Consider the following 19,929-nt stretch of genomic DNA (forward strand, 5'->3'; position numbering starts at 1 on the left):
TTGCACTTTCCCGAAATATATTGTTGGCTTTTGTGCACCTTTGCTGCATAAATCTGCATACTAATGAGGAAAACTTGATTTTCCTTTAACGTGTAACTCTTTAATTAGAACATTAGTTACGACTTAATCATTCTTGACAACACTGTGACAGGTTGATACTACTATCAACTACATGACACATAAAGATAGTTATATTGACATGAAGATATTCTGAAATGTATGCATTAATTAGCATAATGAATGACCTCAGTGGTTATGTTTAATATATCATGGTGATTATGGTGAGACATTCGGCCGTGACTCTTATTTGGATGTGGTCCAGAATATCTATGGGATGATTAAAGTTGTGCCAGGCCTCAGCCTCTTATTTGGGTCTGTTCAGGTTTGGCTGAAGTATTGGAATGAAAATCCTCTCAGTAAAAACTGCTCTAAAGATTAAAAGAAGGAAACAATTCAAAGTGGGCCTTTGAATACTTTCTAAAAACAAACCTTTGCTTCAACTTTTTATTTTTCACTATAGTCCGTACTGCTCATTATTCTGTTGAGAAGGTAATGGATGCAGTTAATGAAGTTTTTTACTTCTGTGGGAATTTTACCAGCTTGAACAGTGGGGAGCTGCCGAAGAGCTAATGATGGCCCTCAGGTAATTTCTCACATGTATTCTGTTGCAAGTGAAAAACACAAAACAAAATGAGGTCGTACCTGCTGATCCATGTTTCAGCCTTCAGGTGTGCCCCAAGCTTTTTTTCCAGGGCCTCGTGATTATTAGAGAGACTGCAGCACAACACAAAGGTCACAGATGAGTTGTTCTATTCTGAAAACGTCAGCTAAATACAAAAAAATGTAAATGTGTCCTCTAAAAGTGGAGATCAGTGGAAAACTAAAGGCAGCACAGGCAGTATCCTGGGTGGCTGTCAGCAGATCCAGCTGCCAACACAGCTGGGGGTCTGCAGAGGAAGTGCTCTAACTGCAGAAAGCCCCTGTATAGCCTCTCACCAACACATCTGTCACCATATCATTTTAGATCGAATTGCCAGTTATTACACAATGATGTTTTGTCAGGCGATGGCTCCCAATCATCTCATGATTGTCAGTGTAGCCACTTTGTTCTGAGGAAGTAAGTGCTGATATGTGTGCTGATATGATTCAGTCAAATTTAAAAAAAACAAACAAATACAAACTCAGAGTAAAACCCAAGCTTTCGAGATGTTTTGGGGGGTAAAATGATAACCTGTGATATTTTGACACATTTACCTGCATGTTACTCTCCAGCATTGAACAGAATTGATATTAAGGCAACACCAAGTTCACAAAACATTGTTGATTTTCTGTAAGTGCCCAGCTGAGTCTAAGGACATATTGCAATTTCATTTCTTGGTGTACGCATATCATCGACAAACCTGTGCTTCATAAATCCTGAACAGCCTCTAAACATATTGACATTTCAGCCAATAAGCACTTCCTCAAAAATGGCAATGATAATATAAATATTTTCGCAGTGTGTTTCTATCAATAACACACAGCATTATTTTTTACATTTCAAATTCCATCCTTGTGAACATTTTCACAGACAAAAGTCACTTGTAAAATTGTAATTTCTGCATGTATTTGGCAGGGAGTTTTTATATTTATTACATCAAAACCAAAAATACAATGCACAGAGCTGAAATCCATCTTGAGCTATCAAAATATAACAACTCTGCCATCTAACTGCCAGATCTTTCTACTTATTTCTACATGTAATGAATGATGATTTATTCATAAACCGTGTACTACGATTGATACAAATCATTTTGGAAACCATCCACCTCTTTCATAGCCACTTGTTCCCATTCAGGGTCACAGGGCTACTGGATTCTATGCCAACATGCATTTGGGAAAAAGTATGTGAGAGTTCCCGTCCAGGTCAGCAGTTGTAAATGAATTAACTATAAATTATCTCACATTTAGTCTACGCTAAGCCATTAATATATCACCAGCACAGCCCAGTTGTCAGTGTTGTATTTAACAGCTTTGGTGTGCACGGCCTGGAAGTGAAGCCAATGTGAATCACCTTGGGACTTAAACCCAAACAGCCACGCAAGGTCCTGATTATGGTTTCATTCTTAAGAAGAGAATAAAATACTGACCCTTTAAAGGCTTTACTGCCAGTATACCATGGTACTGCCGTAGAAGTAGTAGTACAGTTTTGATTTATGTTTTATAGCCCATATACCTGCAGGGTTTATAGCATAAAGAGACCTTGTGAGACCTGTTTGGAAAAACCAGATATGCAAAATTGAAAAAGGATATTGTACACGTGGATATCTACCTTTTCCCTATAACTGTGGTCCGATAGGATCATTATCTCTCTAAGAAATATACTTACACAGAGAAGACACAGCTGGGCCAGAGTGGTTCCATAGAAGATATGTGATGCTTTGCCCAGGGGCGTCTCAGCAGTGTTTTTCTTTTTTTGCAGGAGGACAGATTATTACTCCTCTACTTCAAACACACAGTTCATCGGAGTTGGTCTGAGAATTTGAGCCTGCAACCTCGCATTTACTAGCTAGTGTCTCTAACCTCTAGGCGACTGCTGCCTTCGTTTATGAACCCTCTCACAAATTTATTAACCGACTCACTGACTGCAACTTCTCCAAACAGAAATGTACAAGGATGTGTTTGAGTCCAATGGAGTTTGCCCCCTCCAGAACCCTCACAAACTGTTATTTTCCCGCATCAAAACATTGGTAGCGTGTCCTCAGGAAACCTGCAGTGTCATTTTCATGCACTTCACAAGGACATGAAGTAGAGCTCCACGGGGGAGGGGGGGGGGGGGGGGGCGTGTTCCTTGAGGTAGCAATATAATAACAAAGCAGTAGCAGGATGTGACAATACTCAAAAGACAGATCAGCACCATGCAGGGATATAAAATTAATATTATGAGAGAAGCTCATTTAGGCATGTGTGACAGTCAAAGAACTGCCTCTCTCCTTTGCTGTAAGGAGGAACAGAGACCAAACAGCAGCTCTACCCCAAGGGGATGATGTCGCCCGAGGTTTTGGTCGTGCTTTGAACTTGAAGGAGTCGTTACACTAGTCCGTATGCAGCATGGTGTGTGGGGGGATGCAAGTTGTCAGAAGTGCCATGATAACAGGCAGCAGGGTGTTTGGGTAGCAAATACGCTGCAGATTCTCCAACGTTCTCCAGATGTCTCTGAGACAAACCGCGGTACCCCAAACAAACTGATCCGTATGTAGAAATACCAGCCAACGTGCAGCAAGAGTTCTGCCCCGTGTGGATGTGTTCGCTGAAGCATGTGGCAAAACAGGGTTCAAAGAGGAAAGGAGAGGCCGTTTATCTGCCGAGTTCCCCTCCACTGACCTCGCTGAATATTTGAATAATTTCTGGCGAGCCTCTCCAGAAAATCGTTTGGTATACAGAGGAAACTGGGAGCACAAACAAACCCTTGCCAGTTGAAATAGGACCATGTGCCTCTCCTGCAATCCAATTTCACAGAGATACAGGTGGGCTCTAGTTTTTTTTTTAAGGATCGAACTGCAATTGGTTGAGATAATAATTTGTTCCTCGAGGCCAAACTGAAGGGCTTCGAAACATGAGATTAAGTGAGTTTACTGGAGCACAGCTACTTCTCCACAAGCTGCGTCCAGTGGACATAGTAACATTTTATCTTACAACCAGTAATCGCACACACATACAAATATCATCAGGTTTGTTTCATCTTCAGTCGCACCTTCAGGAAACTTATTTTCCAGATACCATCATTAGCAAATTCTATTACGAATCAATCGTGCATAAACTGTAATGTATGAGCTGTCTAGCTAATTTGATACACACAAAACACATCGGCAACATTAGTTTCCATTGACAAGGTACGATTCTGGTGCCAGTCCCCCTGACATATATTGGATGAGACAATGAATGGGCCAGTAACTCCTAAAAATGAGCTGAAATTGATCTGTGATGATGAGATTTAGTGAGAACCTGGTGAATCATTATAGGTTCCAACAATTATTACAATGCTTTGAATGCAAGTAAAGATGTGCAATGAAATGAAAATAAGACAGGGTACAGATGAAAGAAAGAAATCAGAATTTGGCCAAACACCATCAGACACTATAAACTTCATATTTATGCACACATTGCACAATTGATAGCCAGTCTAGATATATGCTATCCTTTATATTTGATGCGAGTCATGGACTTGGCTTCAGGCTTTACTTTGCAGACATTCTTGCACACTAAAACAGTTTTAAAGCTGCTCTGCTCAATCAGAAATCCCAAAATGTAATTGCATTAAGGTCCTTAGGCACATCTGAAATCCATCTTTTTTCCTATTGGACAATGCTGCAAATGCTGATTATAGAATTTTTTTCCTGATCTGGATGCGCTCAGAACTGTAAAGTGACGTTTTAGCTGCCATAATATTCTCCTGGCACTCAATACAGCCAAGATTTAGTTAAAAGGGGCTTAAAATGAGCAGCTTTCTTTATTTGCTCCTTTCATACAGTCATTAATACTCCTGGGTGGCTGGAGTTGTGGATGTCTGACTCAAAGTTGTTTACTTTCAAACTTTTTGAAAAATCTGGGTGGTAACATCCATCAACAGCTATTAATGTGGATTGTTGATGCACTTAAGCTGTTCAGTTGCCAGGCGTTCTGGTTGTACTGAGCTGCTCCCCGGAGTAAAGAGTGTGTGACTGGATGACTTTGAAGCAGGGTGATACTGAAAAAAGATCAGGCTCGCTCAGCACAGCCTGGATAAATAGTGCCGAACAAATACATTTCCAGCATTTTACACTTTGGAAGAAAGAAAAGTCTGATACCTGCCAAAGTTCTGAAAAGTTGCTGCCACAGGAATATGATGAATGGAGCTTCAAATGCCATTTCAACACTTGACAGGTTTTCAATGCAGTTTGCAAAAATGGCATTTAAAGGAAATATTCCGAGGAGTGTTGGTCTGAAGAAAACTGTCAATTCGGCAGAACTGACCAGGATTCTTTCTATTTCATGCGGGCTCCCAGCTATCTGTTTCCATTGTGTCTGCCATCAGATTGTTTATCTGACAACATAAATTCAAAAATGGAAGATAATAAATTAAAAGATGGAGAAAACGAAAACTGCCTGCAGAAATGGAGTTAATTACACTTGTAGCTGTAAACAAGTTGGTAGAAACTTAAGTTGAACTTTATTGGTCCCTGTGGTCACATTTAACCCCCCCCCCCTCTCTGCAGCACTGGGCAGTTGCAGCACATTGCCCAGGGAAGAAATGCAATCTGTTTTTCAGGAGGCTTAGTTTGATGCTGTTGTTGCTGAATATTTTGAGCACTACGCTAGAGGGCTTTGGTGACGTTCTGCTCAAGTTTGAAATATTGTATTTGAACTTTTGCTTCCTGATGTTGTGAATGCTGAAACTGTGTGCTGTGTAATGCTTGCTGTTGTTGAGAAATAAGGCTTGTGCCACTGACCCTCTGCTGGGAGAAGCAGCAACGGGAGAGACAGATTCCCAATAGACCAACAGCAAGTGGTAGATAGCAGCGAATGAGAATGTAAGGTGACTTCTAATAGTAATAAAGGAAACGAGATTGAAGAGTGTATGTCTGACCTGAAGGCATGTTTGTGGACATCACATCACGCTGAGCAAAGAAGGAATGTTTGATCATACACCGCAGTTGATGTATGCACAGGGAGGTTGTGTGGACAGTGTTGTTGTTGTTGTGCTCACCCAGGGCATTGCATGGCAAATCTGCTGAATGAGACCGATAAGGGGGGTGGGGGGTGGGGGCGGGGGGGGCGGGGAGGGCAGGTGCGAGCTTGTCAAGGCATGATGCATTGTTTACACAGCGAGAATACGTAGTGTTCATTTGAATGTCAATGCCGAAGCTTAGATGTGCTCGGGGGATTTAGACACGCGAGCCGCAAGTTATGATGGCACTCCCTTGGGGAGGGAAAGACTTCCTGTGTGATTCTCTTGCTCATGCGTTCATGCCAAATAAATAGACTTGTAGGACACACACATACTGCAGATACACACAAGGACACATGCTCACTCTTAAGACATGATGCCATTTGAATTAAAAGCTGTGCTCGCTGTCAGATTAAAAGGGGGACGGTGCACAAGATGAAAAGGAATCGCACCAATGACAATTGCAAGCACCAAAGCATATAGACTTTCAATCACTATAGTGAGAAGCATGACTGAACAAGCAAACTGACCATAACTGGACTACCAAACCTCCTCTGTGCTCTCGGGCAAGGGACACAAGCACATTTAAAAGTGCATTGTTCAGTCCACAATAAAGACAATGCTGTCATCATGAATATCTACTTTTATTTAAAAACACTATAAAGCTTATCTGGCGCTTGAGAAAGTGTTTTTTATCCCTGGTATAAGTTTGCAGCAGTAACTGGTCTTAATCATTTAAATGCCCAGTGTCTGTTAGTAACTGTAGCATAAGACTGCTACAGCGGTGCATATTTCTCCCTCTAAGGCACAGTATCCTGGAAAACTTAGTCCATTAATAATCCATGTAACACCAGGACACCAGAGAGAAGTTGACTGATTGTGCTCGCAGATATGCTAATCCACCTGATGTAGCTGAGAGGAGTGGAGCTGTAGCAGCCGCTGACAGGGTTCCTAACCGTATTGGGAAAGTTTAGAAATGCATAAGGAATATATGAAATGGGTAAAAAGTAAGATTTTGTTGTAATCCGTAGAACAAAATGACCACAGTGGATCTGCAGGGGGCTGATAGGAATGACTCAGAGATTACCTAGCCAGGTCGTGATTCCTGAGATGCTCCATCAAACCACAACTCCTGGGCCATTTTCTTATCAAGGAGCTCTGTGTGCCCTCAGTTTGCTTACCCTGCAATAACAGGTGAAGCCATGAGACATTTTATCTAGGGAGGGCAACGATAGCTGTATTTTTAAACCAAAATACGCCAAAGATCAAGGCTGAAAGCAGCAGTATTACTTTATATTTTTCACAAGCGTTTGGGTATATCTGAAGTCTCGGGAAGTTTAACTAAAAAATCTGTGCATTGTTGCGTAATCTCACATTAATTCACAGTTAGACCTACTGTCCTAACAGCTGTTAATGTTTGTCGTTGCCTATCATGGTCTTCCAATTGAAAGTTCTGTTTATGTTCATCAGCATGAATTACATAAAATCTGTTCCAAGTTCAATGCAGTTCAAAGCAGAAATTGTGGAGGAGGTTTGCGCAGGAGTCTGGCTGTAAGTCACAGAAAGTCAGGAAAACAGTTTCCAACCTCCTTCTTTGTCCATCTCATCACGATGGCAATGTGCTGTTTCATCAGGGCGACCGCTGATCTCCAGTAAAAAAATGCACACTGGCCCACAAAGTGCCATTGTTGTCTGACGGGGGTGTCACTCGGCAGGAACTAGGAAGCAGGGTCATCATCCCGCTGTCAGTCATGTCTGTCTGCCTGAGGATGACGAGCAGGCGCCGGTGGCTGGAGACGGCTTGGAAAGCACAGCTCAGTGTTTGCCATGGCTGCGTTCTGTAGCGCCAGTGTCAGACTGTGAAAATCAACAAGTCAAATCAAGTTGAATATATTTATAAAGCCTTTCCACCAAAGGGGTTAGCTGGAAGAACCGAAGGCACAAATCCAGATAAGGATCAGGGTTACAAATACGCAGGAATGCACACTGTGAGCTTGTATGCATGTTTTAGACTGTGGGAATAAGTGAATATTACAGCACTGGCCAACATGTTCTTCTTCTCTTTGTATTCAGTGCATCTTTACTTCTTTAAACATTTCTGGGACACGAACAGTTTCACAGGGCATGTTTCCTCCAGCACGACTTTGTTTAATTCATGCCATACTAAGGTCAAACCCGTTTCCTCACAGTGTAATAAATAATTGAAAATGCAGTTATGTAAGGCGGTAAACCTTTAAATAAATACATTTGGGCTGTAAGTATGCAAGAGTGTGAGGAAGGTGTTTACATTAAAGATGTAATCTCTCCAATGCATCACAGTTCCTTGACTTAGACACTCAGCCTAATTAATCCAAAGCCCCCGCTATAATTGCCTTAATATATCGGCTCTTTGTCTGCTTTATCTTGATTTTCTCATGATGCCTATTCCCCTTAATTGATTCAAAAGCAGATCTAATCTCCCTGCCAAGTGCGGGCATGTATTGATAGCATTAGTTTAAACCAGCGACACTTTTGCGGTCCTCATTGTCTCCGCTAATTACAGAGGACTTGATGTATTGTCTCGGCCAGTTGGTATTGAATCTGCAGAGTGGGCGAGGAGAGTGCTCACCATTCTCCTTTGGTTTTTGACAGGAAAAGACCAATGAAGACAGGCAGATGGTGGTCAGCGGCAATTTTACTGTTGGGGCTGGCTGTGCTCAGCACCGACGGGAGACCCAGCATGGAGGAGTTCGGGTCGCCGCCCCATCGACCAGTCGTGAGATTCCGACACAAGGTATTGATCGCCTTCTTTTTTCATTTGCTTTCTGTAACAAGAAGACTCTGTGCTTTTGCCAATTATGAAGCTAATTACTGCACTGTTCCTTAATGCATCAGATCGCCCTCCTGATGTTGTTGTTGTTCTGTCCACCAAAAAGAAATACTTGATGATTCATTATGCCTCTCCTGTGCCAAGAGATTGGCTTTTCACAGATTCATTCCAGACACAGGTAGTCAAACATTAAGACGTTATGTTTACATGGCATTTTCGCTGAACATTTAAAGGACGCGGTCGGATATGAATGCTTATTGACTAGGATCAAGTAGGCACATGCAGATTTATTAATCTCCCTGTATTTCAAGGAACAAATAATATTCAAATCTTCCTGTAAACTGGCAACATGCGTCTTTATTCTCTGATATGGTTCCAAACTACCAGAATAGAACGGTTGGATCAAATGGAGCCAGACTGGGAGCGGAATTGACTGTTTTGGCAAAAGGCTACTTGGGAAAACAAAGTGCTTCGTCGAGAGGTATTAGTTGGATTGTGGTTCTTCAGTACATATTTCCCATAAGCCCCCTTTGCAACTCAGCGGTCTGGTAAACACTTATCCTTCCTGTTCAATCCAAGATACAAATTAACAGTGACAATAAGGCGGGAACACACAGTGTATGCTGGTACACTAAATAGCACTTTATTAGGTACAACTTCACAATGTAATGCAGTGGAATATTAGATTTTGTTTGGCTCTGCGTCAGAGATGTTGATTCAGATCTTCAGTGATTGTTGATCCTGCATCATCGTGTATCACTTATCAGTTTGTTCTTTAGACCATAAGGATCCATAACTGGTTTATGAAAGAGAAATAGATTGTTCTTGAGTGATTTTTTGAAATTGCTCTATTTTAACGGTCAACGAAACTAAATAATCTAAATAATCTCTAAACACAACTTCACAGTCAAATCTTAAACAGGTTATTCCATGCATGGATTTGTTTTTTAAGCTTGTGGACTGTACCATTTGGCTGGTTGCTAAACTATTTTATAAGGTTTTATTCTATTTTATTTTTTCATACTAATAAAACAAAAGTAAAGACTTGACAAATGAAAAGACATCTCCATTGTTCTCTGTGTATTTGCATTGCAAATCAAACTAATAAGTGATTTTGAGAGTGTGACAGACTCCTGCAGTTTATGGTGGTTTTTGAATTAGATTCCATAATATCGAGAGGTTAAAATTACACTATGGATCTGCCTAAGTCAGATTTCTCTTTAACAGCATTTTAGCATTTTCTTTTTTTAGTGGCAAATATATGATACCTGCATTTACATGATTTGAACTGGAAACGGGTTATGTTTCTGAGATAGACGTAAACAAAACCCCAGCAAATGACACAGAATAATTACACAACTGGCTGCTTTCTAAAGAATTTGAAAAGGTCCACAACAAATTAATTATATCTGTGCTGCAATTACTGCTGCAACATCATTCATGTGCAGACAATGGAGAGGAGTGTCACATTTTTAGTACCTGCAAGCCAGAATGGCAAGGATCCGTCAATCAGTTGACAGCACAATGGCACCTATCTTATACTTGTAACATATTACATTCTTATATACTATACATATATTTCTTCTCTCATAGTAGCCCAAAGCAGATCTGAAAACCTGCTTTATGACTGCTCATGATGCACTTCTGTTATGTGCCACATGTGAGCAAAAAAATCTGAATTTGAGTCACTTGTTCCCAGAAATGAAAAAGGATATTTTCTCCAATAAACAAGACTAATATAAATTTGGCTGCAAATTTCTCCATAGAGTCGACATTTGTGTGATACGGTGTCAAGAAGGATTATAAGGTTCACAGAGGAAGGGTTTATTGCAGAGCTGTTGTATTGGATTGTATTGAATTGCACAGTTGTACCCAATAAACCCAAGAATGAAATTCTCTGTTACCTCTTGAAATAGGGATGTAATATTGTGTTAGAGGATTGTTTCGGTCAGCGTTAGTCACGTCTGAGTGAGAACGAAATCCAAAGACAATGGTAGCGAGGGTTGGGTGCGGTGAGAGGTAGTTAGAAAGCAAGAGATATGGGGAGAGAGAGAGACACACACACAGAAGGAACAGATGGTAAGAACGTCATTGGACTGTATCAGGAGTTGAGCGAGGGGCCGGGAGCGATTGCAAAGCTGTTGAATAAACCGGTCAAACGGATTCTGACCTTTTGTAAAGGGCTTGTTCAGAGAAAAAGCATTTAAAGCACGTTCACCGTAGGCGCCAGTCAGACAAGAGCTCAGTCTTTTAAGCCCAGTTCATTATACAGTACAGCTACCTTGGAAATGTTGCACAATAAAGATTTTTTACTTTAATACCAAGAAATCCTATAATGTGCACAGCAGCACTTCTGCTCTTCTGTGATGCTTTACACCAAAGGGAACACAGAGCCAAATAAGGCCGCTGTTGAGTCCAACTTTCCCTGACAGAGCGCTCACTCACTGCTCTTTAGAATTCAGTCTTTTGTTTCTCACCGCTGTTGTTTCTACGCGCTCGTACTCGCTGCGCCTCATGAGCAGTCTCCTTGTACCACTCCAATTCCCACATCTGATAACACAGTCCTGTGCTGTGCAGAACCTCGAAAAATGTTTTACATATTTCAGTGTTTCTCTGTTTTGTTTGTTTAAGAGAAAGCTTAGCCATCCCACGGCAGAAATCTTAGCCTGTGTTTGCATCATTATGTGCATGGATCAACTGGAATGGTGCTTTCTTATAGTGTGAGGCTCAGGCTGTATTGCCAACTGCAATTGTGTGCACTGTATGAGCATACAATGGATATACTTAGAAACACACACACACACACAAACACACACACACACACACACACGTATTTCCATGTTTTTATTTTCATTCAGGGGTGTATTTTGAAATATTTTTCATTCTTTACAGTCATACCCATGCTGCCTGTGCACACTGAGTGAAAATAGACCATTTTAGCTGCTGTGTGTGTTAATAGCCATGCACCTTCGCAGAAAGTCTTTTGTATTCTGCACAGATGCTTGCAGATCAATCTCACTTGTTAGCGTCGTACTTCATGGGTTTGACTAACGAGGCGTGTAGGCGGGTACATTTAAACATAGTGAATGTCAATGTAAACATCTCACATTTGTAAAGACCATTTAAAGGCACAAACCTCAATTTGGGCAACTTCATTTCTTGAGTATCCAGCAGGTGGTCTTAAATTTATCACAGCGTAAAGATGAGTAATAACAGCAGCGTAGTCACCTTTTAAATTGTAGTGGGCTCCATTTTGAGAGTAAAAGGGCTTCAGACCTTTCAAGTATCATATGTTGCATTTCAGTGTTTCCTTTTTCATAACAAATCCTCGACATTCATTGCAGGATTTCACAATTACACTGAGACCCTCTGAATACGTAATTGCATTGCAAATGTTCCCTTTGCTCCACTTCAAACGTTCCCTTTCTCCTTTAATCTTGTCCTTAACGGAGTCGCAGGAATGCCCACTTTCTCTTTATTCTCTGCTGTGCTGCTGTGACAGGGTTTGTGATGTGTTTGTTCTTTGTTCTATTGCCTTGTCATTTGGATGGAGTAAAAACAGATCTTAAAAGTAATTTAATTTTGACTAACAGCTCCTTCTGAACGGAGGGTGCATTGCTCTTTACTGTCTTTAGCATCAAAGATAATACAGTTTATAGTAGCTCTGATCTCCTCCCCTGTTTATTACCCTGTTTCTGAACCAGAGTGACTTTAACTATTATAGTAATGTATGTCCACATGTATCACAAATTTGATGAGAAGCAACAAAAATGATGTATGCGCTTTCCCACTCCATTGAAATTAATGTTCCAGGTGCTGTGATTACATTGCAGAGGAATGTCATTACAGCATCTGCATAACGTTCTAATTTGTCTGGTGAGAGGACAGAGGTAGACTCCACTCATCTACCTGCCTGTCACATGAGTGCGTGGAAGCTTACAGCCTTTAGTGAAAAATGGCCATATTGCAATCGCTTCTCCGAAAGACGTCAAGCGCCTTGTTGCAGGCTGTCGTTGGCTACATTGCAGAGGGTCTCGGGTCATCGTCATGTCAGTGCAGCTGAGTGAGCAACACAAATGAGATTGTAGACAACCACTGGCAAGGTTTTGAAAAAGATTGACAGTAACAAAATAACAATACTAAATATGGTTTTGTGATTAAAAAAAAGGGAATTTAAGTCCCTAGTTACCAAATGTTACCCAGTTTGTCAGGTTATTACTTTTATCCGAAAGCTGTTTTGTAGGTTGGATTAGATTTGAAAAAAAAACTCTAAATAACATTCATATTAAATCCTTCATCCTCACATCTGCAAGATTGCTTCAAAAAAGTGCCGTGCTTCCTTTGAGCTGGGATGCCACAGTGACTGTTAATGCTTTGCCTTTGCTTTGAAGGACAGTGTTTGATGGGGGTAACAGGATCAGATACGACCTTATAAGCTTTTCTCACAGAGACTTCAATCACCAGTAGGAACCGAGCCGTAAACAGCCTGTCACATGCTCTACCACTGGTATTGTTTCAGAAATCCTCTCTGAAAGCACAAGTTTGGCATATTTGCAGCCACAGAGATGATAGGTTTGAATACCATTCCCAATCAAATTGCTGGTTACTATATTGAAGCTTTTGTGAGGTGCACTACTACACAGAGATCTTCTTTTGCGCAGCTTTAGTCAAGGTCTTTGAAGACAAGTTTGAGTGCAGGAGTGATGGAGTGACTCGAAGTGCAATTTGGAGAATTTGGGGAAAAGACAGAAAGGCCCTTTTGTTTTTGACACAAGGGACAAAAGCAATTTTAGAGAGTTTGTCGCTCTGTCATCAAGCTGTTATATCAGGACAAACAAAATGGAGGCAAGGACGACTGCGTGCACAGCCTCATCCGTCCGTCCAGCCCTGGCTTGGCCACATGGCAAATCTAGATTAGAGGGGATCAGCAGAGAGAGAGAGAGAGAGAGAGAGAGAGAGAGAGAGAGAGAGGGAGGGAGGAGAGGAGTGAGGGAGAGATAGAAGGGAGGGGCTGAGCACTGAGCAAATGAGATTGAGATAAAGAGAGGGAATGGGAGGAAATGGTATGAAAAAGCAAAGAAGCCAGGGTGTGATCCAGCAGAAGTCAAGGTGGCAAAAACCTTTGTCTTATATTTGTAGTTTTTGTCATCATTCCTATTTTATTTTAACTCTTACCACCTTAATTGTCTGCAATCTGTGGATGCAGCTCCGATGGAGCAGAGTCACTGAAGCAAGAACACAAGTGAACAGAAAGTCACACAAACAAACCCACTACCTAACCAAACGTATTCAGACGAGGAAATGGAACACAATGGATACAAGTATTACGTAAAGAAATCTTGTAAACACTCATTAGTTTGTTACTGACATACCTTCTGGTTCACCTTTGACTCACTGTTTCTTTATTCAATAAGCAATTATGATGATTTCTGTCTCTGCTCACTTTTCCGGTTATGTTTTACAAAAGGTTGTATGATAATGTGGTTAGCAATTTCTTGATTGCTTTTTTCTTGTTTGATGCCCAATTAACTCCCCTTTGAGCAATTTCATTGTATCTCCAAATCTCAGTAATGAGACTGATTTTGCCACGATATTATTATGAACAATAGGACGCTGTCAAAACTGTAAATATTTCCAGTACTGTTATCTACATCCTCCTCTTCCTCCTTCGGCGGTCAGTTATAGCCCCAACCCTTGTCACTCAACTTGAAGAGCTGTCTACTTTCAAATGGCACGTAGCCCAGGGCTGTGGAATCCAGGGTCTGTTTAGTCTCCACTGGGGCCCGAGGATGAGACACTATGGAGAATATCTGAAATAACAATGACACGATGCCGATGTCGATGCCGATGTTAAAATGTGCTTTTGAAGACCTTTTCTGTCAAATTCTTATCTTTGCTCTTCTTACGTTTGTTTACTGCTTTCCTGCCTTTGTTGGCTGTAGAGATGGTATGCTGCAGTAAGGGGAAAATCGGCACAAAGCTCCAATGGTGAATAGGTGCCACCCGGCTCAGCAGCTCAATCCAAATCACACCCACAGCAAATCCCCGACATCATTGAAAAGCAAATTTGAGGCAAACAAGGACTTGAGCATATACAAGCTCTCTGAGTGACCAGGCCTATTCCACAATCATAGGATTTATACAGCAGGTATGTAGCACTTGGAGTGCACTTTTGACAAGTTGAAGCAGTGAGGGCTGCAAACACTGAAGCGGCAACAAGACGACACAAGGAGGTGGGTGGTGGCGGCGGTGGTGGTGATGGAGTGAGGGAGTGTGGAGATAAAGCCGGGGGGAGAGAGAGAGAGAGAGAGAGATAGGAAGAAAGAGAGAGAGATGTGGGCAGTCATCCAGCCAGCTGTGACAGGGTCAGATGAACCACAGGTTGTACAGCTGGGTGCCTCACCGTCCCCGGAGAGTGAGGGCAGCAGAGACGGGCCTGCCAACAGCCCAGGGGAAATCACTCTCTGCAGACAAATGAAGTGGGAAAACTGTCTGCCAAATGCAAATAAGGTTCATTTGATATCTTCCCTACCTGTAGTGGGATTCTAAATGTCACCTCAGTCTGGAGGGTGGTCGGGGGGAGGGGCCGGCGGGAGGGGGGTTTACGAAGAATGTCAGCGAGCCACAGGTGTTTGCTGCGATTCGCGCCCACTGACTCACAAGTGATTCATGTTTTGTCAAACATCCAGAAAAATGATGTGAAGGGGGCACCAGTATAACTCCAAGAATATATTTCAGTTGAGTTTTATTTTGAAGCTCAGCAATACAGCTATGCAATAATGTAATGGTAAATAAATGACAAGCAGGGGTGTTTTGTTAAATAAAGGAAAGAAAACCATAGAGTGATAGTACAGCCCCCACACTCTCTAGCGCCCCCTTTCACTGGTCAGGTGATGATGCAACTCCCCATGAGATCACTTTATTTATGGTATACGGAGCTTTTACTGTGAGCTCTTTATTTTCTTTGCTAATTGTCGGTCCAGCAGCTGCTCTATTGAAGAGTAAGTGATTTTTTTTACCTGATGACTAATGGTCACGCGATTCAATGGTACAAACTTAACCACACCTAGACAAAACCCAGTGGGCAGTGCTGCTGCTGCATTAACATAGTACCTCGACTCAGCTTGTTCTTATAAAAAAGCCGGAGTAAGCAGACAGCATGAAACAGCCTTGCATATTTATTTTGCATTCTGACATTTTTAGGCTCAAAATACAATCTGCTCTTCAAAAGCAGTCATGTGAAAATAAATGGTTTTGTTCCGTAAACATACATACATCTATTTATATGTATACTCAATTGCAGTACAACCAAAAAGTAGATGCATGCTCTTTCTCTCTCTCTCTCTCTCTCTCTCTCTCTCTCTCTCTCTCTCTCTCTCTCTCTCTCTTTTGCTCTCTCATAATGATTTTGTCAAATTAGATGGTTTTATCATTGACAGTATAAATTCTTGTCAATTTCTGGCTGCACGATGAGCTGAAGTCCTTAATTAGGAGTCAGGCTGTCTTCTCCACTAATCAGGGTTCTCTAATTGTCCCACATGCTAGTCTGAAGGCCGGTGGTGACTGTGCTTTTCAAACTGTTGTATCTATATAGTGGAATAGTCTCCTGTTAGCTCGGTTTCTATTCTTTATCTTGATCTTTAGGAAAGCAGCAGAAAACACCTCCCTTCAGACAGACATGCGGATAGGATGTCATTTTATGCGGTGAAGTAGGTTTTAGTCGTTTTGTTTCTCTGTGCTCTTATTATTTTATCTTTTTATCTACATTTTTAAGTGTGAAGCACTTTATGACCTTGTCTGTGAAAGGTGCTACCGTACATGAATAAAATACTTACTATACATTAAAGACATAATGAATGAATCAATATCATAGACACTACTAAGATTTATACAGGTTCTCATTCAAAGCATCCAGTCAACAAGGCCCATAGTTATTAATTTTGATTGGTCCTTCTACTTTTACATGATGACATCATAATGTGTAATAATATACTCACTTACACGCCCGGTTACACACACCCATAAAGTATGAGGTCAGTGAGTGTTTGGCCAGCATCCTTGTTTGTGTCTCTGTGTTGCCAGCCAAGTCAGATGCTGCTGGACAGTGAGAACAAAGTGTACTTTAAGGGACTGGGCCCTAGGAAACAGTTGCTCTAAAGAATTGCAGCAATATGTTTTTTTGCACATTAAAGGGTTGTAAAGAATAAATTAAATACAATGGAATACAAATTAGAACATGTAAATCTGTATAACATGTCCTCTTAAAATGTTTTACTCTCTCTGGTAATTCAGATGGAATCAGCTGGGCTGTCTTTGTGCAGGAGAATACAGATTTGTGTACAGAATGCAGATTTGCTGTGCAAACTCAGCCGTTAGTATAAGCACGTATGTGCTATGTTCAGCAGACTGCCAGTGACTGCTGTTCCTTATCAAATGGAGACCTGTTGCATAATGTATCTTCTCCATAACGCAATCCTCCTTGAGTTGGTGGTGATTCTGAGTCTTCTGTAAAAATGAGAAGGAGAGTTAATGATTTCGCTGTGAAGAAATCAAATATTTATTCTGCTTTCTTTCTTATTTATGCTTTGCCTGCTCTCAGAATAGTATTCCTGATAACAGCACCGTCTACAAATGCCATACAGCAGCAGTTTGCTGTAAACGCAATAGATTTTATAGTGTGCCCACTGAAAAGGTTTTTCTTATTTGCTCTTCCTTATGCTGTTTGACGCTTTAATGGATTTTATGTTTTATGCTGAAAGCATCAGGAAAGAAAAATGGACAGAAAAGAAGTAAGGAAGTGCTTTTTTCTGAAAAAGACTTTGAGCAGCCTTGCTGAAAGATTTGCATTCCCTTGTCTGACTTTTTACATTCCTTTTGATTCACACAAAGCCTTAAAGTATGTTTATGTAATAAGTGGAAGTGAGGTCAAATCCAGTTTACCAATAAAGTGACTTGCTAAAAGAAAGCAGCAGTGTAGGATGCAGCTGATTTGATTGGTGACCTGTACTCTGCAGAGCTGCACAGGTACAGATGGAGAAAATGTAAATTCAGAAAATATAGCTCATGAGGAGGAAAGGAGAATGTGGGCTTGATTATCAATGAGCTGAATCCCAGAGGGGGTTTCGCAGAGGAAAAGGAGACGTCGTCAGAGGAGGAATTATTTCTCTAAAGCAACTAACTTTATTTGGCACATGGACTCTAATGATAAAGTAAAGCTTGCAGGTGTTACTGCTTGTCAGCTTCAATAGGGCACCACTCTGATTTTCCAAGTAAATTCACTTTGTCATTTAATTTCTGCGTCACCCGGCCCAACGCACGCACGCACGCACGCACGCACGCACGCACGCACGCACGCACGCACGCACGCACGCACGCACGCACGCACGCACGCACGCACGCACGCACGCACGCACGCACGCACACGCGTATTCTGATGTCCAGAAGTCTGTAGTCTAAATGGAATGACATGGAAGAAGAAATTGTATGAATATTCAAAGATTATACATTTTAAGGTTTAGAATATGGTTAAAATGACACTACATTGCTTTAATGTACAATTATATGACCATATATACAGAGAATTAGAAGGACGAACAACATTTCAAGCTGTCATGATACCCATTGATAGAACATTGGTAGGAAAAAACGTTCCCATGAGTCTAAAAAGTGTCCTTAACATTTTCCTCCCTTGAATTGTGACTCAGATAATGAACTTGTTTTCAGTGACATAACAAACCTTTCAAATACACCAAGAAATAATTCATTTCAGCACAGCACACCACATTAGACTGTGTAAATTATTCTGGAATGTCTTCTTTTGTGGACCCCTGCAGCACTTGTGTTGCTGAATTCTAAAATTCATGAAAAAATGGCTTGTTATGCACGTATGAATTAGAGATGTGGTTGGCCAGTGTTGTAGAGAAGGTAAAAGCTGCATTAGGGCCACTTCATCTTTGTTACTGATCGATATGATGATGGTGGAGGAAATATATACAGTGTGTTCCATTACTTATGTGTCCTTCTGAGGAGAGGAGAGGAGAGGAGAGGAGAGGAGAGGGGAGGAGAAGAGAGAAGAGAAAAGGAGAGGAGAGGAGAGGAGAGGGGAGCAGAAGAGAGGGGAGGAGAAGAGGAGACATAAATAGGATGTTCTCCATGTTTGAAAATTAAAGCCATACCTACAAGTCGAGGACTTACATAGTGCCCTCTACTGTTGTTAAAGCCACTAGATCTTTATACTGGTGTTTCCACATGATTTTAAGTACACATGACTAATACCATTCATTTGATGTAGCGTTCTGACTTGTATGTATGTTTAACCTTCAGCCAGTCAATCACTCAATTGGTAAAGGTTTTTTTTTTTACTAATCTATCTCATTTACTAATTCACTTTTATCTGATTAACCAAACTCCGCTAAGTGGATTAACAGCTCCAACATGCCAATAAAAGGTTTATGCAGGGTTGCCCGGTTGTCATATTTCATACAAAAACTGCAGTACAATTTGAAGTGGAGAGATGAAACGGTAGAGAAAGGGGGGCACCCGATTATATGGCACCCCAGAGCCAGCGTGTTGCTTACCAGAGCATTTTAAGCATTTAATTAGAATAGCTAAAGTTTTTGTCACATTAATTAGCTCATAAGATATTATATTTCAGGTCTAATATGTCAGCTAACTTGTGTTAATTGCTTGCACAACTTCACATAAGTAGCAGCAACATTTTAGTAGGAAAATGCTGTTTGAGTGCTGAAAAACATCACAGCTTAAAAATATTTTCCAAAAGGCGATATTTGCTTTTAACCAGCAACGACTAAAGATTAAAAGTCTTGAATTTTGTAGATGATAATGAATGACTTTTTCACAGCTGTTGGTTAAATGCCCAGTTATGAATTTATGAAGCTATTTCTTTACTTGTATTTGGATTTTTTGTTAGCCGTCGCAATAATATAGTCTACATGTGCGGAAAATAGCAGAACGGAAATAATCAAGGAAGGAATTATCTCCTCTGCACTGTCAACACTTAAACTCTTACATTATGAGTGGGAAAGGAGTTTCTGTACTTGGTTGTTTGATTTCAATGACACCTGAAATACTGTTTGCCAAGATGCCTGCAGGTTATACTACAGAAAAAAAACATAAGTGTTGACAGCAGCAACTTTTAAACTTTGTCAAAAGTATTGAAAAAAACAAGTTATTTTTATCTTTGGTTTTGGTGAAACTTTTTTTTCATCTCAGATTTCATTATGAAGACAAAAGACAACATTGAATAGAAAATTAAAGCAGAACATATGAATGTGAATAAGTGGTCTGTAACGCCAATTTTGTCCAAGCCAATGACTTCACTCGTTCATCTCTCTATCATACTGCTGACACCTCAGTCATACAGTTTATTACAGCTTTCGTCTCTCTCTCTCTCCCCCCCCTCCTTTTTGTCCCA

General features: G+C 40.9%; 1 protein-coding gene across 1 annotated transcript in view; it reads left to right on the forward strand.

Moving 5' to 3' along the window:
* Nucleotides 1-19,929, forward strand: part of LOC142999633 (follistatin-related protein 5-like) — a 107,788-nt gene that overhangs the window by 8,668 nt on the left and 79,191 nt on the right. The window contains exon 2 of the mRNA XM_076149256.1: nucleotides 8,318-8,459. Coding sequence (XP_076005371.1) covers nucleotides 8,318-8,459 — 142 coding nt within the window. The remainder of the gene's footprint in view (nucleotides 1-8,317; nucleotides 8,460-19,929) is intronic.

This window comes from Genypterus blacodes, unplaced genomic scaffold, assembly GCF_046128005.1.
Source record: "Genypterus blacodes isolate CSIRO-AG114 ecotype Tasmania unplaced genomic scaffold, CSIRO-AGI_Gbla_v1 ptg000044l_1, whole genome shotgun sequence".
NCBI lineage: Eukaryota > Metazoa > Chordata > Actinopteri > Ophidiiformes > Ophidiidae > Genypterus > Genypterus blacodes.